This window comes from Chinchilla lanigera, unplaced genomic scaffold (assembly GCF_000276665.1).
Source record: "Chinchilla lanigera isolate Chin_1 unplaced genomic scaffold, ChiLan1.0 scaffold00009, whole genome shotgun sequence".
Classification (NCBI taxonomy): Eukaryota; Metazoa; Chordata; class Mammalia; order Rodentia; family Chinchillidae; genus Chinchilla; species Chinchilla lanigera.
This window is the reverse complement of record NW_004955410.1, coordinates 7,066,483-7,088,487: the sequence shown is the minus strand read 5'-3', so window position 1 is coordinate 7,088,487 and position 22,005 is coordinate 7,066,483. Positions and strand designations below refer to the sequence as shown.

The 22,005-nt window shown below is 38.5% G+C and overlaps 1 protein-coding gene across 1 annotated transcript in view; it reads right to left on the bottom strand.

Annotated features, from left to right (window-relative positions):
* Magi2 (membrane associated guanylate kinase, WW and PDZ domain containing 2) overlaps positions 1-22,005 on the bottom strand; it is a 555,913-nt gene that overhangs the window by 206,540 nt on the left and 327,368 nt on the right. Inside the window, exon 8 of the mRNA XM_013510511.1 lies at positions 20,169-20,807. Within this exon, the coding sequence (XP_013365965.1) occupies positions 20,169-20,807 (639 nt within the window). The remainder of the gene's footprint in view (positions 1-20,168; positions 20,808-22,005) is intronic.

Sequence of the window (22,005 nt, the reverse complement as noted above, 5' to 3'; positions counted from 1 at the left end):
AAAAAAAAAAAAAAAGGAAAGGAAAGGAAACTCACACACCTTATTAAATATAATGTGATGACACTAACTGCAGATAACAAATAATCCTTAGCATATGTCTGTCCCAAATGGAATTCTCTGCAGCCTAGGCCTTTGTGCAGCAAAGAAGCCACAGGAAATTCAAGAGAAATGATTTCTTTCATTCTGAGCACATGGTTCTACATGTATTTCTTGTGTAACCTCATTTATTTAATAGAATAGATTATAAAGCAGCTCCATTCTGGAAGGAGAAGGACTATCTGGAATGCTGTAAATATAGTCTCAAGGAGGGCCTTTTGGCTCAGTGAACGGAGGCTGAAAAATGACTCTCCACGAATCGAGAAGGTCTGGTAGTTTGTGATCTGCAGACCCAAATCACTTACTTTGTGTATCATTCTCAGACTCTAAAGGAAAAGAAGAAATGGGGAGAGTCGGAAAGGCCCTCGTTTCCTGGGGCTCTGCTCTCACCCCCAGCACTGGTGGAGGTGGACTGAGCTCCTCCCTGGTGCACTTGTTCTTGCTCCTTCTCACATTGAGCATGTGAGGAGCTACATTTCCCACGTAAGAAAACTGAAGCTTGCTGATCCTAAGAAAGGCCTCAAAGATCTCACAGGTTAAGTCAGGACCAAGATGTGAACTCAGGGCCAGTCTACTGAGGAACTACGCTGGGTTACCTCCCCAAACTAGGTTTTGGAAGATTTTCTTCCAGTCTAGCTTGAAGCATGATGCATCGCACTGCTCCGGGGACACTCCACGGTCCTGGGCTTGCACACTGGGCTTGCCACAGACACTCTACATCATTCTGCCGAGGAGGGATACTATGTTTTTGCCTTTTCTGTAATGTGTTTTGCGTACTTATAAACCAGGTTATTAATATGAAGGAACAATGATAGAGCAGGCTCCTTAGGAATAAACCCCTCTTACAGAGAGCTCCAGCCAAAGACAGGGACATAAACAGTGGCTTGTATGACTTCATCAGAGGAAGAACCTGGATGCTGGCAGACAGATGAAGCCTGAGACACTAGCTCTGATTCTGAAGACACCCTAGCTTTTTTGGCCAAGAGATCCCACCCCCCCCCCCGAAACCTAGCAGACGGGTATTGGGAATCCACAGGAAGACCATTATCTGAACACACCTATGAGTGATGTGCCCAAATTAACTGTTAGCAAGCTGCATATATATAAATCAACACATGTGCTTTTTTTGTCCTTATTAATTTCTCAAGTTAAAGAACAGCTTCAAGTATCACTCCGGGGAATAGCACTGGAACTAATTAGACCAAACACTGGCTCATCTCATCAGGCTTGATGAGGGGAGCAGATGAGTTCTCCGAGAGCTGGAGAGCAGTGTTTGAATTGCATTTAAGTATGAGGAGACATTTTGGAAGTAGAATACAATGCACAGTTATATCAACAATGAATCAAAGTCTAGCTCTGTGTGGTATACAGTTATTTTTATGGCATAAAAAATTTTCAAAGGGCAAGAGTGATTTGCATAAACTCTGGCCACTTCTGTCAGGAATGTACTTTTATTTGTTACAAATAATGTTTAAGCATTTTGCAAGAGGTGATATAAATTTGAGAAAAGTTATTTTTTGTTAATCATTTTTGATGAATATATAATTGCTTTCATAAACAACTTTTACATTACATATGTGAATTAAAGTTTATATTTTCCATCAGTCTAATATTTATCTATAATCAATAATCTCTCAAATTTCTGAAGGAATATAATTAAATTCCAGATTTTCCAGCAAGAACACAAAAAAGGGACTTCAGGCTGCTGCTCTCTGCTTTGCTGTCTCCTGCCTGCCCTGCCATGGACTGTTTCTCTTCTGAGATGCTCCTCTGCCATGCGGCCCTGCCTTGGAGGCAGCCAACTATGGATTGCACCCTCTGCAAGCTGTGAGCTGAAACAAACCTTTCCTCCTTGAAAAAGAAAGGAGCTGAATATTCCTTGGGACTTTCAGGAACAGCTTGGATAATTCATTTTTTGGAGAAGAAACAGGAACAACTGGGAGGCCTCTATCTCCTTATTGTAAGGCCAGCTCAGATTCTGGGCATCATTTGGTTTTTGTGAAAACTCTGAAGTGTAATTTTTCTTCCATATGACTGGCTCTCTCAGAGCTTCTTTGCTCACCATTTCCTCTGCCTGTCTCCAAGTGAGTTTTCAACATGTTAAGACACGCATCAAAATGGTATTTAAGTGATTTCCCTAAATTCCCGCAGCTTGGAGACATTTGCTGAAGTACAAGGTGTGACTGAAAAATATGGTGAATGTTAAATTTAAAAATAATGTACTACAGTAAAAGATACATTACCATTAATGTCTCTTAAACTACTCCTACTCACTTCAAATACATTTATCCCATTGTCCTTGCAACTTTCTGAAGCAGCTCTAGAAGTCTTCTTTTGTGAGTGTCTCTCTGAGGTGCGATCAAAAACATACTGAATGTTTTTCCTGGTCACCACCCAAAAGAAAGGCAGGCTCATAAAAACATTATAGTGTGTGTCCTCGCCACCTAGTCACCAGATCTGGAACAATGACTTTTGCATCTTCTTCAAAGTCAAAATGACCATGAAAAGTAAATATTTTATATTAATTCAGGACACTGAAGCAGTTTTGACAGACCCAAGAAAGAAGACTTCCAGAACTGCTCCAGAAAGTAGAAAGAATAATGGGACAAGTGTGTTGGAGGGGAGAAGTATTTTGAGGGGGATTAACGGTAATGTATTTTTTTTTTTACTGGAATAAATTTTTAAAGATTTAAATATTCAATATATTTTTTGATCAGACTGAATATGCTTTCTTAGGAACTTTTGGAGAAGTCTTTATTCATTTGATCTAACCCTCTTCCATTAAGTCAGGAGATTCCATCACTAGGCCAGGACCAACCATTTAATAGCCCAAACTGTATGTTGGAATATGCACATTGTAAATGTCATGTGACTCACACAGGAAATGGTAAAATTCAGACTACAATTCAGTAGGTCTGAGAAGGAAGGCAAAAACCCATTGCTTCCCAGGAACATCTGATGTGAATTCACAAGGGTTAAGAGAAATTTGGCAAAAGTAAAGAAGGGGGAGGAATTTTTCAGGTAAGAGAAATATTTCTAAAACAAAGAGGTATAAAATAAGAGTTCTGTGTTGCTAGTCCAACATAAGGGTCATGAAGGTGAGGATTTTTAATTTTTTTCTACTGCTGTACAGAAATTCAAATGGTCCCTGAAATACTACTGCCCAATGAATATTTATAGAATGCGTGAATGAACTATGATAAGGGATATGAGATAAGGCAAAAGAGATGGGTATGGACAAAACAATGAAGGATTTGGATGTAGGATTGAGAGTCTGGTCTTTGTCTCTCAGGGGCCATGGAGAACAGCAGAAGTTAACAAAGAGGGAAAATAAAATCATGAAAGAAGACAGGACTGTGTGCGGGGCCATGGTCATGGTGGTAAGGTTAGAGGAATCTATTTTTAGAGTACTATACAAAAGAGTGACAAGGAACAGAAGGTGGGGAATGTTAGTTTTTGAGAACTGGCATAGAGAAGTACTCATGAAAGGAGTTTGAGAAGAAGCATAGAACTAGGAAATTGTTTGGAGAAGACTGGTGTCCTGGAACATGGAGGTAGATTCTGGAAGGATTATCATGTGACAAAGAGGAAGCCACTGTTAGCATCAGAGAGAGCGTTTTCAGCAGCCAGGCAGCAGCAGGTGGGAGTGCACAGCAGGTGAAGCAGCACAGGTGTTAAGCCTTTTCCTCCAAGAATAACTCTTTGAAATGGCTCGAGGAACAAGGTGAGGGGTGTACACAGACACATCATGGATGATCTTTCAAGAAAGCTGGCTGAGAATGGAAGAAAAGAAAGAATCATGCTTGGGGGCAATGCAGATTTCAGACAATGCTCATAGAGAATAGGATAAAGTTAAGCAAGTAGGCGAAGGGTAAGGCAGTCCAGGAGAAAGGAAGTTACAGCAGTGTCCATGCAAAAGCCTGCTGATAAAACAGTTCCAGAAGCAGACAGGAGTGACCTCCTTACACACCAAGGTGAAGCTTACGTCCCTGAAGAGAGGTGTGGCAAGTTTCCTTTGAAGCCAGAGAGGAAGAAGAAAGGATAGGCAAGTTTCTGAAGCACCTGAGAGGAAATTATCTATCAGCATGCAAGACGATGGCATATCAGGATAGCTTCACATAAATGTGGATTTCATTAATGTATTTTAATGGGCATAAATGTTTCCATTTTCATGACAAGTGGGCCCCTCAGATCACTTTAAATTGCTGGCATATGTGTTTTAGATATTTGTTAGCATTTGAAAAACATACACAGCTAAATTTAAGATTCATCCCAAATTTATAGCCATTTAGCTGAAATGGATTGATTTGTGCTTCCCTCACTAAATTTTATTCAAAATTTTAAGTGGAAATGGTACTTGGGTACATTCTTTTCCAATTGGCCAGTAGAAGATGCTTTGTAACTCAAAACAGTTCTTGAACTGAAATGCATTATAATGTTCGTTAAAATCCACTCTCCTGGAAATGTAAAACTGATTTATCTAATGCACTACAAAATTCTCCATAAATGTACCACACATTATGAAATAATGTTAATTAGGAGATGAGGCAAAACATAATATATTTTCCTTAAATTTTAGGGCAATTAGCATAACTTTCATTAATGTGATATAATCACTGCAATTATTTTCATTTGCACTTTTTGGTAGAATTTATATTCATTAAAAGTCTATGATTTCATATTCTGCAAAATGAAAAAAGTGAACATCACTTTTTAATGTTTTATAGTAACATAACGCTGTAGGTGATTTCATTCATTTATTCAACGAGTAAGACCTGTTACATGTAAGCACTGTGACTCAACAGTCTTCATGGCAAAATTTTCGGAGTTCATTATCTGGAATTCTCTTCTATAATTCCACTCGTGCATAGTTCCCTTAAATTTCTCTCATGCATAAGCAACTAGCACTCCAGAGGCAGAGCAATTTTGGACATGACCAGCATAATTTCCAAGATATAATTTATTACACTATAGTAGAAGGGAGTAAGGAATGTGATTTTTTTCGTTGTTTTTTAAGGTTTAAGATTTATAGAACTAAGAAAATTTGAAAGTTGCTGAGTAAATTTATTGTGTACCAGTTATTTTCAGATTTGACTTTATAGAGTTTTTTTTAAGACTTAATGAAAAGCTGCTAAAATTCTCTCCCCCATGTAAAATGATTTACATGAAGTGGTTGAACATATTTTACATAATAGTGAATTTGATCATCTTCTTGCAGTTTCAGAATTATTGTCTAAAGCCATCATTACATTTTTGGTCTTTAAAAGCTTTTATTAGTACAGTACATGTTTGTAGCAATTACCTTTATTACTGGGAGTTAGTACATGTACAAAACACAATTTAATTTTTTTCATCCTCTACTCTGTCATCTCTCACTGCTCCTTCCAATTCTTGCTCTCCTTCCCATTTGCAAAAGGTCTGTTCCTATTTTTTTAAAAAAAATTATTTTCCTTTTCCCATCCCTTACTGGCCCCCATCCTCCATCCCTTGTACCCTGCCTTTGAAGAAAGATCTCCCTACTACCCACTAGTTATCTTATCTTTTCTCTTTGTTTTTCTCATATAAGAGAAACCATGCACTACTTAAGCTTGTGTGTCTGATTTATTTCACTTAATGTTATGGTTTCAAGTTGCATTCATTTACCCACAAATGTCTCAAGTTTATCATTCTTTAGGGCAGAGTAGTACTTCATTGTACATAAACACCACATTTTCTTTACCCAGTAATCTCTCAGTGGGCACATATTGAACATTCACTTTCACTATTGAACTATTATAAATTGTGCTGCTGTGAACATGGGTATATATGTATCATTATAATAAACACACGAATAAATGTTCAATGGCTCTGGTCATTAAAGAAATGCAAATCAAAACAACACTGAGATGCCATCTTACTCCAGAAAGAATGGCCACCAAGAAATCAAATCATAATCAAATCATGGTGAGGTTGTGGAAGAAAGGGATCCTTCTACATTGTTGGAAGGAATGCAGTACAACAAGGTATGGAGATTCCTTGAAAAACTAAAAACAGAAGTTCTATTTGACCCAGTGACTTCCCTTCTAGGGATCTTCCTGAAAGAGTTGAAGTCATCACAGGATGGTGATACATATATCTTTGTGGTTTTCTATGACAGTTTTTGAAATTGCAAAATCTGCAATTGCCAAGTTTCACATAAGGTTAGTAAGCTTGAACTATGAGCTTAAGGAAATTACTACTGTGGATTAGAAAGAGAGAGGACGGAGGTTTTCAGCTGATACACAGATAATGAACTATTCTTTACAACCCCTTTCTCCTGGGGCCCACAACTAATGAAGACATAATTAAAACTAAATAAGCTTGTAACTCACAATCAAGGGCATTAGGAGCACAGACTATACTCGAAGCCTTGTCACTCTGATTCCAGTTAAATGAGTTTTTCACCCTCTTGTGCCAGTAAGCCTGAGTGTCTTCTTCTGAGAACACTGTTGTGTGACAAGTTTTATAACCAGATAACTAGTGCAGCGGGTGGGTCAGTTCACAGTGTTAATATGTTATCACCCAGTAGTGGTAAACTCCATTACAGGAGCTTATTTTGTTCACTGTCTTCATATTTAGCACAGCACCTTGTACAATTGTGGAATGAACAAAGAGGAAGAACAGAGACAAGTTAGGCAAAGCCTTGGTGCATGACCAACGAGCTTCTCTAAGGTTGCTGTAGGAGCCTGGAAGAAGAAAATCAGCAGAAAAATAGTTCTGTCCTTTTATTTTACACTGAGCCATATTACTTGAGTCACTCATGCATCTTCCTGATTGTGTTTTGTGACTATCCTTCTCTCCCTAATGTCATAATCATAAAATAATTCAACAAATTTGGATGTCAAGCTCTAGGGAAAAATGGCAAATAAGATATAGGCCTTGCTCTTCAGGGAAATTAGCTGTTTTAAGTGAGGCATTTTTAAAGCCAGTAGTTTCTCTGAATTGGCATTTCTATATCTCTCCACTAGAGCGATTACTTATATTTATACAAGTGACCATGATAAATGTAAATCTCCACATGTCCTTTTTCGTGTGCATTTAACATATCCTCAAATTAGCAAATGGGGTAAAAGAAAGATTAAGACTAAATCAATAATTAACTGCTATAACCTATTACATGAGTATATGGATTTACCATCTCTACAACAGTTCTGCTTCTATTCTTCCATTTATACTTAAAATGACCAACAGACACATTTGTAAATAGCAAAAATTGATATATTAACCCTATTACTTAACTGGTGTGTTTGGGTTTGTGTGTTTGTGTGTGTGTGTGATGGGGTACTTTTGGGTTAAAGAAAAACTGCAGTTTTACAATTTTTATTTTTATGATACTTGAACTTTATGGTAAAAGGCTGCTAAAAATGTAACTTGTCTCCAAGAGTCTCCCCAGTACAGTGGATGTCATTCCTTCCCCCTCAGCCCTGTGAGGCATGAGGTGTTAAGAAGTACATCAGTGCTTCTATTTGGAACCTACCTCAGAACATCTCACTAACTCACACATTGGTGCATGGAATGTTAGTTCTCTTGGTGATAAGAAGTGCATCTCACAGGAGTTGAACAGAAGGAAAGAAAGATAATCCCCAAGTATATATAAAATTATAGTACATGCAAGTAAACATACACTATGGATTAAAAAATAGAAGATGCTTTGTTTCCCATTGACCAGAACACTAACACTGATTTCTCACCAATTAGTCAACCAAATTAAAAAAATTTTTCAAGTGACTTGACTGTCATGTCAACTAAAAATATTTGATCTTGTTAAGTTAGCTTCAGAATTCCCAGTCCTGTGGTGCTTGGTCCTAGACACGACTTTCACACTTCCCATCCTGAGACATTGTCCTTCGTGAGGCTAGCAACCCTCTCGCGTCTTCTTCTGCACACGTTATGGATTTTCAGCCCTTTTCCGGTCACCCTCCAGACCTTTACAGTTGAGGGTCCCAGTCCTCAGCGCCGAGAATGTGCCTCCTGTTTGCACCACTCCTTTAACCCTCTCATTCAGTCTCAGCTTTCACGGCCTGCACACGCCAGCCCCGCTGCTGGGCAGCTGAAAGGCCCCTCAGCTTGGCGTCTTCCAAGCTGGACTTGGGCCCCGCCCCCGCCAGTGCTCCACTCCCACTTCCGTTCAGCATCCTCATCATTTTGGTAAGAGCAGCCCTGTTCTTCTTGTTGCTTTGTCACAAATCTTGCCCTTCTATCCCCTGCCCTTCTACCAGCAAGTCCTGTGGCTCTTTCTTTAAATACATTCACAGTCCATTTCCTACTTCACAGCTTCACGCCTACCCTCCTGCTCCAACTTTGCTCCGGTCTCCCTTAGACCACTATAAAAGCCGCCCTGCTCATCTGCTTCCATGCTTGCTGACCTGCAGTCTCTTCTCAGCTCAGCAGCCAGCGAGGGCCTTTCCCAGCGTTCTACCCTCAGCACTCATCGGTTCCTGCGGCTTGCCGTTCCATTCTGACCTACGGCCCACGGCTACGGAAGATTCTGCGTTCGCTGCCTCCCTCCACCCGCTGCCACCTCTGATCTCATCTACCATCCTGTCCTTTTTCCACTTGGCTGTAGCCACCTTAGCCCCTGCTGCTACTCGTCTGCAACAAGCACAGCCCTGCCTCGGGGCCTCTGTCTGCCTTTGCGCTCTCCCTTGGACATCTCTACAACTTGCTCTCTCCCTGACTTCAGATTTCTGCAGGATTCCTTTCCCCGGCTCCTCTTTCCAAAACAAAGCTGTCGTCCTTGCCCACCCCTCTCCTCTCTTGTCTCTCCTTTTAGGTTTTCTCCTTTCTCTTCCCCGGCATGTATTTCCTTGCCTGCTGTCTGCTGTGTCCTGGGAAGTAAGCTTCTTGCTAGGAGGACTTTGCTTTGATTACTGCCACTTTCTCAACACCTGGACCAGCGCAGGGCACAGAGCACAGCCTCAAAAAGAACACAGCGAACGAACGAATGGACGAATAACTCCCGAAGAAAAGCAGAACCATCAGAGCCTTTTCTTCCCCTCATAAAAATTGAGGAAACTGATCTAATGTAAAAACCCACTAATATCACAGTTTTGTTTCTGCTAGCTCCGAGAGGTGTGACAGCTCCATAAGTATTCGCACTATCACATTTCCCCAACTCCAGACTCATCCAGGCGTTCAGTTTCATCATTTGGAATTGGCCCCATGAGGTCTATGGAACATTCCCACACCTACACCGGGTATCATGTCACTCACAGTATGTACTAGGTGTCCTACACTTGAGGACCCCAAAGCTGCTCATCCCTCTGTCCAGACATATATACTCATTGGACTTGGGTCAAAGTCCAAGTCTGACTCTTAATTTTCTCCATGAAATTTAAAAAGGAAAATGTAAGGACACTGTGAGTTTTAATAAATACACTAGTGGCTTGAGTGCATTCAAAAGCCTAAAGTAAACCACATCAAAAAAAGATTATATCTCATAATTTCACAAATAAGTAATTTTATGTCTCTGATATTCAGGTCAAGGTACAGACAGTATTAGAGGAATAGCAAGAGCAGAGTGTCTGCCATACGTGTCACCAAAAACTGTTCCCTTATTCCCTGTAGCAGGCATAGGAACACTTGTCTTATTCTTTAATGGTTAATAGGATCAAAATAAGTTATTGCCAGTGCAAAGTGGGAGGAAGTGATATACACCCTTCCAGCACCTTCTCCTAAGGCCTTTTGCACTAGGCTCCTCTGGTGTTCTCATTTAGGGAGAACACAGTGGGTCTCACCCAGGTGCTAGAGCACAGAGATCTGTCAGAGAGAAGGAGCCCCTTCACTGCCTGGAAGGGAGGTGCCTGGGAGATTTGCCATCTGAGAACTTGTGTACTGGAAATTACATGAGCAATGAACAGAGTTTTATTGAGTTACAAGGGGTGATCAAAATAAAACATGTCATGAATATTTAAATTAGAAATGATTACAGTAAAAGGCACATTGCCATTAAAACTCCTTGAAATACTCCCCCGTGCTTTGAACACACTTTCTCCTTGTTCCTGCCACTTTCTGAAGCAGTTCTGAAGTCCTCTGTCATGAATGTCTTCAAGAGGTGTGACAAAACGTGAAATGGGTTTTCTCTGGTGTTCTGTGCCAGTTACAGAAAGCTAACTAATACAAATACCCATTTTTAGTTTCTGCCAGTCTCTCTGGAAATCAATCTTTTCAAATAACTGGTGCTTTTCGGTCTGGCAGAACTATTCTAGTATTGAACCATCAAATCTCTGTTGCTGATGTGTATTTAAATCTGTTTTATGCTTACGCTGTTTTGATGGTTTCTTACCCTCAGTTCTTTCCGAGGTGGGGTGGTTTTGAAGTTCTAAGCACTTCTCAAAGTACCTTTTATGTAAATAGGTGGCTTCTTAAATCTCCAAATGCAACATGAAACAAATAAAAACTAGTATTTGGAGGCAAAGAGGCAAAATGTATGAAACTTACTCTCCAATGGTTCAGCAACATCCCCTGCCCCATTTGTAAAACAAAAGAGCAAAATAACAGCAATGTGGCTAAAGGTATTGCATTTTTCTGTGAATCTCAAATTATTTCTAAGCAAAAATTTTTTAGAAAAAAATACTAGTGCTATTAAAGTATCAATATATTTTCTAGTGTTCCTTTTAATATTTTCTCCACACAGTTCACACACTGGGATACAATGTTTTTCTCCGATGTCTTTTGACATGTTGGAGCAAGACTTTTCTATTTAAGTGCAGTTTTCTTCCACCGTGGTTTTTATGCTCTTCCTTAAACAAATCTGTGTTGCCATCCAACCAGAATCCCAAAAACTCTTTGAATTCTCTTTGAGTATAGAAAAAGAGATGGGCATTACTCATACTAGTTAGTTATTATATTGTCAGCATAGGAAGGGAATATACTCATCTAGTGAAAATGATTGGGGACATATTTTCTAAAAATAGGAAGAAAAAATTTCAAAACCCAGTTAACTGAAATTTATGGGAGGTTCACAAATTAAGTAGGGATGGTTTTGTATTTTAATCTGAGTGACACTGAAACACATGACCAGGCTCGCTCCCAGCAATCAGTCTGGGTTGCTTTACTCCAGACATCAAACGGCTTCTGTGGGCAAAGGGTGAAATCATTTCCTCTTCCAACCAGGCTGAGCTTCAGACAGCAAATTATTTAGAAATAACCTAGTGTGCTTCTTGAACCATTAAAACATAAAACAACATTAGCCAACCTAATTGAGAAAACAGCACTAATTAAGAAATGAATGCAACAGAAATATTCCTAGGTAAAGTAAAACTGGAAGAAAAATAGGGAATATTGATTTCAATGTGGTTGACATATATTTGGAAAAATGAAGGAAAGAGATAATTTTCTAAGACACATGATAGAAATTCGGCTCAGGTATGACAGAAACCCTAGTCACTATGAAGAAATTAAGAACATTGTAGAAAGGGTAACTAAACCAATCCAAATTAAACCAAACACACAAAACCAAACAAGACTCAACACACCAGAATTAGATAATTTCAGAGATGCATATTATATCTTCAAGGAATAGCCCACTTTAATGCTAATTAAATTGTCTCAGTGCAGAAAGAAGAGTTCTGGTGTTCATGGCACTAGTACAACATTGATAGTAAATCTGAGAGAGAGAGAGACAGAAAAAAAGAAATCTTCAGACCAACATAATGAATTCATACTAATGTCAAATTATATATAAACAAAATTTAAAAGCATATTAGAAATATACTGTTTAGATTAAATAGACTTTATTCCTAGGGTAAAAGGATAGTTTAATACTAATGAATCCCTCAACACAATTCATTATGTAAGTCAAAAAAGAAAATATTTCATCCCCATAGATGCTGAACAGCTTTTTATATATTCTGTATTGATTTCTAGTAAAGATTCTTCATGAAATTGGAGCTGAGGGGTATTTTCTTAACATGATGAATATTAATCTCAAAGGAAAAGTCTGCAATGTGTGTAATAGTATAAAATGCCACTGTTTCCATTTATCTTATCAATAAAATAGGCATTTCCATAAACCTGACTACTGACAGTGTTCAGGAAACAGCAAACAAATGGATTAAATGAGATACATCAGAGGTATGCAAATAAGAAAGCAGGAAGCAAGATGCGTGTTATTTGCATGTGGCATGAATGTATGCCCCCAAAGCATATGAAATGGAGTAAAAAAGAGAAGACATAAGAAGATAACTCAGTAAAGAAACTTACAAAATTATTTTTCAAGAAAAAGCTGCAGGGGACTAGATATAAATGTAACCAATAAAGGACATACTTCTGTTGGTATTTGTTTTGTATTTATCACCAAAAGAATGTTAACTTCCCGAGAAAAAAGAAATTGTAGGCTTGGTTTGACACTTTATCTCTGATGCAAACAGAGAAATGAACAAACAATGTCTAACATATTTGAGTATTTAAGAAGTGTTTGTTGAAGAAAAGGAAAAATAGATCTATACTATAAATCTATACTCTTGTATAAAGATAGATTATAAGACAAATCATCATTTATAAAAATACAGAAAGCAGCACAAATATCCATTAGAAATAATTTAAATATTCTTTTTTACAACAAAATCATGAGAAATTGACAACAGAAAAGTTGGAAAATTATAAATGTTTGAAAAGTAAACAACACCTTTCTAAGAAACCAATGAGCCAAAGACGAGATTGTAGGGAAAATACCCTGAATAAAAAAAAAGGAAAGAAAACATATCATTTCAAAATTTATAAAATTAGGCTACTCTTCAGAGTGGAAAAGCTCTAAATGTTTGTATTAGAAAAAGAGAGCTAGAATCATTTTTCTAAGCATTCACTCTGAAAAGAAAAGGAAAAGTAGATCAAACCTAAAGTGGGTAGAAGAGAAGAAATTATAGAGACTAGAGTGGAAAATATTGAAAAAAAACCCAGAAGTGTGTAAAGAAAATTAACGAATCAAAAGTTGGTTCTATAAAACTAATCCTATAAAAATTTATCAGTAATTTATATGAATTCAACAATTTAGAAAAATTACAAAGATTTCTATAGAGAAATGTATGACCAAAACTGACACAAGAAGAAATAAATAGGAAATGGGAGTAGACCTAAATCAAGAAAAAAATTGAGTTAAGAACAGAAAAATCTCCTAATAATAAAAGTCCAGCCTAGAAATTATATTCTACCAAACTGTTAAGGAAGAAATAATACAAAGCCACACAAATTCTTTCAGAGAGAGTGGGTGGGTGGAGGGTATGTTATAACTTAATTTATTTGGCTGCTATTATCCTAATTCCAAAGCTAGACAAAGCTACCCCATGAAAAGAATATAAAACACTCTCCTCCTAAAGACATTTAAAAATCCTTAACAAAATATAAGAAAACAGAGTCCAGCAGCATATGAAAAGATTATGTACCATGACCCCATGGGGTTATGCTGAAGATGCAAAATTAGTTCAACCTTTAAAAATCATGTTACATAATATACCACATTAATGGAAAAACAGACAAAATTATATGATCATCTCAACAGACACTGGGAAAAATAGATGATACAAGCCAGGACCCTGAATTATTAAAATTCTCATCAAACTAAGAATAGAATGGAACTTTCTTAACTTGAAAAAAGGCATATAAAAGCCTGCGCTGAAAATCATCACACTTTAATGGTGCAAGCCTAATGCTTCCCCCCTAAAGCTGGCAACAAAGTAAGGGTGTCGGCTCACACACCTTGCACTGAAGTGTGCACTGGAAGCTCTAGCTAGTGTAGTCAGGCAAGAGAAAGAAACTAGAAGTCTACAAATTTGAATGGAGGAAATAAAAGCACATTAGTAGGTGACATAATAACTGTGTAGAAAATATTATGGGATTTCAAAAAGCCTCAGTTTTGAAAAGTGAGTTTAATAAATTTGCAGTGTACAAGAACAAAAATTAAAAAAAAATGTATTTATATATACTAGTAACAAATCATTTGACAATGACGTTAAGAAAACAATTCACTGTAATCCCAGCTACTTAAGAGCTTGAGGCATGGGAACTCTGAGTACAAGTTAACCTGGGCAACTGAGCAAGACCCTTTTATGGTTTATATCTAGCTTTCTCCCAAGAACCCTGTGTGCTCATTGTTGGGCCTTTTTGAAGGTTATTGGATCATGGGGGTATGATCCTCATGGATAGATCACCTTCTGATGAGTTTATAGCTAAATGTTCTTTTAGAAGGTGGGTCCTGGTCTGAAGAAGTGTGGGTATCTTGGTTACTTTTCTTGTGTTGCTGAGACAAAATACCTGACACCCAGAATTAAGGAAGGAAAGTTTATTTAGCTCACAGTTTGTGGAGGTTTTGGTCTATAATCAGCTGGCTCCAAGGCAGGGTGGCAGGGCACAGGGGCAACACTTCAAGGCGGCACAAAAGCAGCAAGAGCAAAAGGGGGGAACAAGCCTCTTTCCCTCCCTTATATTGTAAGCAGGCCACCCCCACCCAGAGGGCATGTAGCGCTCACACCATCTCCACGCCTTTCTCCTGCACAGGCTCAGGATGAACACAAAGTAAGCACCCTGGCTCCCTGCTGAATCACATAGTTAACCTTCTAAACTTCTCAAACTGACACAATGAACAACGTCCCAGAGGGTAAGGGCGTGTCCTTCTCACCCCAGGATGCAGAACAAGCCTCAGACTCCTCAAGTTGACACAATTTATCAACCATAACAAAGGGAGTCACTGGGGGTGTGGCCAGGAGGAGTCTCTCTCCCTTCCCCATCCCTCCCTTCATTCCCTCTTCTTCCTTTCTACCATGCCATGAGCATTTCTCCTCCGCCATGGCCCTGTGCCATGCCAGCCTGCTGTGCAGCCAGGAGACCGTGGACTGAAACATGAGCCAAAGCAAACCTCTCCTCTCTTCAGCTGTGAGTGTTGGGTATTTTATCCTAGCATGGAAAATAACCAAGACACTGTCTTTTAAAAAGGGGGGATACAGTTCAGTGGTAGAATGCTGCTAGATTCAATTCCCAGCATCAAACAACCACCACCACCACCACTGTACAAAGCAAGAGCACAATTCTATTTACAATAACATCATGCTAGGAATAAGCTTAACCAAAGAAGTACATTTGTACGATGAAAATTATAAACCAGTGCTGAGAGAAATTAAGGCAGGCCCAAACGAATGAAGGGCTATGTAGACCACATTTAAGAATTGAAAGATTTAATGTTAAAGAGGAAAATTGTTCTGTATATTCAGTGCAACACCAGTCTCAGCAAGGCTTTAACAAAATAATTGTAAAACCTGATGCTAAAATTTCTAGGAAATTTGCAAAGGACCTGGAATAGACAAAATCATTTTGAAAAAGGAGAAAAATATTGGAGGACACATTCTGATTTCAGTACACAACATAAAGCTACAGTAATCTTTCTAGATTACTATTAACACAATAGACATACAGTTCAATGAAAAGAATAGAGTCTAGAAATAAGTCCCTATATTTCCACTAATTTATCTTTGTCAAAAGTGCCAAGACAGTTCAGTGGGAAAAAATAGCTTTTTTCCCCAGAAAACTGGTGCTAGAACAATTGGATATGCACATGCAAAAACTGAATTAAATCCTCCTTTCATATTATAGATAAAATTACCCTAAATTGGTTTATAGACCTAAACATAAGTGCTAATATATAACTTGTAGAAGAAAACATAGAAAAAATTTCATAATTTTGGGTTAGGCAAAGATACAATACCAAAAGAAAGATCCATGCAAGAAAAAATTGATAAACTTGACTTTATCAAAATTAGAAAACTTTTGTTGCTCAAAAGTCGCCAAAAAGAAAAAGAAATGAAAATGAAATGACAAGTCACAGACTTGGATAGTATTTGCAAATCACCCATTTTTATTGGCAATAATCATGTGCCTCAGATAAACTACATTGGCTATGATACTGCCACTGTGAAAAGCTGTTTTAAAGAGGACTTGCATTCTGACCATATAGGGAACTGAAAGAGGAAAGAAAGAAAGGCAAAAAGAAAACGATATATGTTACACAAGCTATATTAGTCCCCCCCCCCCCCGGAACCGGGAATTGAACTCATGACCTCGTGCTTGCCAGGCAGGTGCTGTGCTGCTGAGCTAAATCCCCAGCCCCTACAAGCTATATTAGTTAAGGTAGTTTTACAGCTAGCTTCTCTTAGTTCCTTGGAAAGAATACTTCGTGCTAATACTGTTTAGAAAAGATATCATGCTATATCTTGTACTCTGATTAACTACTAGGAAGATAACAATACGTAATGTATCAACTATGGTAACTGTCTCACTAACTTGTTTTGAAACTCAATTTCATTGTTTGTTTATCTTTTTTCTCTCTTTAAAATAATAAAAAGTTAAATAAACTACTCACTAGGAGTAAAAAGTATAATGTTCATTAGATGACCAGCGAGAGAAATTGGCCACCGTATTTATAAGCTATTAAATCACTTTCTTTTACTTGCAAGAAACCTTTGCAGTAACTAGGTCCAATGTTTTCACATGAAAAATTATTTGTTATTTTAAAATTATTCTAAACATCAAATATTAATAGAAAATAATATAATGTGCTTCATATATCACCATCTAGCTATAACATTAATTACTTCTTTAACTGCATCTACAGATTTTCATAGGTAGTATAAAAAAAAGGAAGACAAAAAAGCCAATAATTTAAACAGGCAAAATATTCAATTAGAGATTTTACCAAAAAAGATATGTCAATGCTAATAAGCACATGAAAATATATAAAAAAAGATTAGAGAGATATAAATTAACACGACAAAAAGTAGCAGTACACACTCACTAGAATAATATTTTAAAAGGCCCATTATAACAAATATGAGAAACATGGGCAATAATTGGAAGCCATATACACTGTTGGTGGAATACACAATTATATCACCATTTTGGAAGACATTTTCACAATTTTTTATCGATTGAAGTATACACTTTGCATAATTTCTAGGAACACCATTCCTAGGTATCTGATCAAGAAAAATGAAAATATAGATTCACTTGTACCCAAATATTTATAGCAAAATTATTCCTAAGTACCCAGAGAAAAAATAACTTGTATATTTAATCACTGGTGACTAGACAAAAATAGGTTAGTATAATGTAATACTACTAGTCAATAAAAGAAACAAATCATTCTTACATGTATTGACTGAATAATTCTCAACAGTGTTATGCTAAGTAAAACACTAAATACTATATGATTTGATTTATAAAAATATGGTAGAGAGGCAAAACTAGACAGCAAATTTGTGGTTACCCGCGGGTGGCGGTATGAGAGAGGACAGGCATGAAATGGGCACTAGAGTATTTGGGAAAATGACATTCCAAGGATTTATGGTACTTTTTATACAACTATACCATTTTAGCAAAGTGTAATGAAATATATACTAACAATTGGTAAATTTAATGATATGTAGATTATATCACATAGTGTGTGCTAAAAAAGTAAATGCTTTAACTAAAATAGTTTATAGCAAGACATATGTATGGATGGTGTCATCTTATCTATATTAAATGTACTACATATAGTCATATGTGTGGCAGTAGACTACAAACCTTCTGGAAGCATGTATGCAAAAAATGTATCTATCTGGGGAAAAGAACTGAAATCACGGGGAGAGGACAGACAATTGCTTTTTATCCGGTACTTTCTGGTAAATAATTCAACCGTGTACATTTTTACTTTATAAATTCAAAATACATTAGTCAATAATGAAAACCAGCCATGGTCCTGATACAAGGCCTGTGACCCTGCTCTTGAATATCTATGCTTATCTGAATGAGAATAAGCACTTCCGGTTAGCTTATAAGATAATCAAAGCGAATCTCATCATAAAAACACAGTGCCAGGTCTTATTAATTTCAGAGAGATCAGTACAAACCACAGGAATGTGGGGAAATTCAAGAGGTTTTTGACTAAAAGTATTTTAAGCATCTCAAGGTACTACATTCTGCAATTCTACTCTAGCCAAAAAATAAAACCAAGTCACTCTTCCCCAAACGCACAAAGTACACACAAAACTTTGATCACCTGAGGATTAAAGGAATGAGCCAGAGAGAGCAAGAGGGCACCGTGAGGGAGAACAGGACCGCCTTGCAGGACACAGGCGCAGGAAGATTCAGAAAGGTACAGGTTGCAATAAGATAAATAAAGGATTTCAAAGTACATTCCCCTGCTATGTCATGCTTTTAAAACAAGCCACTATCTCAACTGTGCCCATATTAATTTCTATGAATCATACAGTGGATACTGCCCAGTGGTTTGCAGTTATACCTTTCAGCATTCAGAACCTGTTCCAAAAATTTGATTTTCAAGCAGACATTATGAGCATACGGCTATTTAATTAGGAATGTTTGTTTTAATCATAAAGATGCAACGGAAGAAATTCAAACGCACTGTCAACACTTCACCACCACAATTCAAGTACTGTTTTGTAACAATGCCTTAAGAAGGTGAAATTCAATATGGTTTTGCTATCACAACAATTTCCCTTTTTAACGTAGGCACGTAATGCTGTGTTTGGTATTGCTCGTAAACACATAATACTTGGTGAATCAAAGATGTGCTATCTCCTTGAAAGGAAAATACCTGCAGACAGGGTCACGGAAGTCACAAGTAGTGCTTCTTTCAGCTCTCATTTCCTTCAGTCGCAGTTTGAACTGCCAGGAATTCTCTGCGGATCTGAGGGCTTGATGAGGCTGTCACATATGTCTGCCACACGTGTGGCCTTCACGCATGACCTCCTCGCGGTACTGCTCCTTCTCACCCTTTTCAGCTGAGGCTTCATTGTTACTTTAGACTCAACAGGAAGGTGAGGGGCACCTGTTTGGGGGCTCAGAGCTGAGGACTCCGCCATCGGGGGCAGTGCCATCTCCTTGTGATAGGTCAGGTGGCTGAGCCTCACGGACTAGTAAGTGTCCTGAACAACAAACCAGGACTCGCCTGAGTCTCTGCCTTATACTGTAAGTTTTGGAGGACTCACTTCATCTACGGTCACCTCGCTCCCTCCCTCGGCACCAGCTTCACAATCATCACGAGCACAGTGGCAGATTTGCTTTTACTTTTTTTTTTTTTTTTTGGGTTTTGGTTTTTCTCTGGTACCGGGAACCGCAGTTTTTCATCACTAAATAAGATACTAGCCATGGGGTTTTGGAGATGCCCTTTATCTAGTTGAGGAAATTTTCTTTTTCTTTTTGTTTTTTTTTTGGGTTTTTCTCCGATACCGGGAACCGAACTCACGACCTTGCGCTTGCCAGGCAGGCGCTTTGCCGCTGAGCTAAATCCCCAGCCCATACTTTTTGGCACTGATCATTAAGAGAAGCAGAGAGGGGTCCTCTGCTGTACCCGTTCCCTCCCCACAGGGAAGACAGGAAGGAAGCAACATCCTTCCCAGAAGCAGAGCCACAAACCTTCCTCACTCTGTCCATTTCTACACCTCACTCAACACCTGCCGAGAACTTCCGCGCGGGCCTTTCCGTAGCCTCCTTCCAGCTCAGGAAGGTGGGAGGGAGTAGTGGCCACAACAGAGGAAGAAGTGTCTTGAAAAATGCTTCTGAACTCTGGAAAGAGCTTTGATAGCACGCAGCTCCCTGTGGTCCGTATGGGCTTATCAAGCCTGTGCTTGGGCTTAGTAGAAGCCAAACCAGCTCCCACATGCCTGCCTGGTCCTAGCACAGTTGAGCGCCCTACCCCATCAAGCGGCCAGTCAGGTTTCTCATTCGATCTAATGGGCAGCCAGTCTGAGTCTTCAACTGAAACATTGCTTTTGAGATAGAAGACATTGATAGCTGGAGATTCAGCCTCTACCCGCCAAGTTCATAGCAAAATTTTGGTAAGAATGAAAGCACTATTAAGATTGTGTGAAACACAAACTAGGAAAAGCTGTATTCTCAAACTTCAAATATCCAGCGTGCATGTTTTTCACTATTACTGTTTTACCACTCTTTCCTAAAAGCATGACTTCACTGAACTGTACAGAAACCTCCATTTTAACAAGATTAGCATAAATGTCCTACTATTTTACCCACATACTGCATTGCTGAGCCAGAGTTTGTCTTACCTCCTCGATGGATAATCAAAGACGTCTCACTTCCAACGGGACAGTCCTTAAGTATATCCACTACTTCTGTATGGCTCAGGTTCTGTACATTCTGCTGGTTGATCTCAACAATGAGGTCGCCTTCACACAGGCCAGGGCATCCCTGAATGTCAAGTATTTGTTTCACCCGCTGTCCTGTAGGACTGTCGGCAATGGTGAAGCCAAAGCCCTGGGCACCTTTCACAATGGTTAAGGTCATAAGTTCAGCTTGGGTGGCCCCAGAGGAAGCCATAGACACATTGTCGTCATGGACGGGTGGTGGATACGTGCCATCTAGCTGACCATCAGCTGGTATGGAATGTAAAGAGTGAGGCGGCCGATCTGTAATATCTGGAACCGACTGTGAGGTCCGAGAAATGTATTCCAAATATGTTTCATAGTTATGTCTTCCATTGACCATCACTGGAGGTGGCCTCTCCATTATTGCAAGGGGTGGCACCATGCTGTTGGCAGGATCTTCCGGGTCAAAGGGCAAAGGGTAGCCACGACACAACACCAGGTTGACACTCTGACCAATGGGAACAGACTGGAAAAGTTTGACAACATCTGCATGAGTATGTCCAAGGACACAAACTTCATTAATATAGACAATGACATCACCTGCAAGGAAGAAAGAGAGATTGACAACATGAGGTAAGTTCAATTAATGTTGACAGAGAGAAATGGAATTATTTATGAGACCAGTGAAAGGGGTGCTCTGTTTCTCAGTAAGCAGTGAAAAAATCAATTAGAATAATACTTAAGTTTACTGTAGGTGACTCAAGGTTACAACAGGTCTGCCAACAAATATAATGATCAAATGTTGAAAAAACTGCTACTTGGTTTTTGTGAATTCAGAAACAATTTTATTATTCACAAAGGAAGGCTCAGAAAGAAAAGGACAGGAGAATTTGTACCTTGAAGAAACATACATTCTATGCTTATTTTCCATTTCCAATACACTTCAGTTCACAGAATTTTAAAAATGAAATCAAGAAGGTGTGGTCATGAGTTTTGGATGAAAAAAAAAAGCCCTGGTATTTGGGTTTTTCCGGTACCTTAGGTCTTTCTTTGTAAACTCGTTATGAGGATAAAATGAGATGAGGAAGGAAAAGCTTGGGATGGGGCCCAGCATATGGTAATGTCTCCAGCAGGGTGGACCATTACTAATACCATTGTTGCTAAAAATAGAATGGAGGAGCTCTGGAGCCCCAGGACTTAAACAGGAAGCTACTTTGGGCTTATCTTCTAATCATCAATGGATTGATATTTCTGCCAATCATTCTCAGTAATGGCATTTGTCCTCTTTCTGCAGTGAATCACAGACTTGCAGAGGTCTACTGGTTAGAAGCCAACTTTATGATATTAGAAATTCCTTGGCTATAAATTATTCATTATAAAACATATTCAAAAGAACAATTTTTCCTCCTTAACATGCAGAAAGGCATGATTGTTTGAGATAATTGTTGTAAAATTTTCAATTATGTATGAGTAACAGTTTTATTTTTGGAGAACTGTTTTTTCATGGATTGGTATTATTATCTTCACAGACCATCAGACTTGACAATTGCACTTGCGTGCTGAGACTGTGCCTCTCTGTGCTAAGGAGCTTGAACAATAACAAGATGTGTCTCCACAGACTGTCAAATGAATCACAAGAAGCTATCAGCTTAGGATCATTCTGAAATGGCTAGGGATTTCACCCTGAGACATCCTTGTCCATCAGGATTGCAAACACCAAAAATGAAAAATACAGTTTAATTTTCAGAGTTAAAAACTCTCTCATACAATTAGCCATGATAAAAAAAAAAAAAAAAAA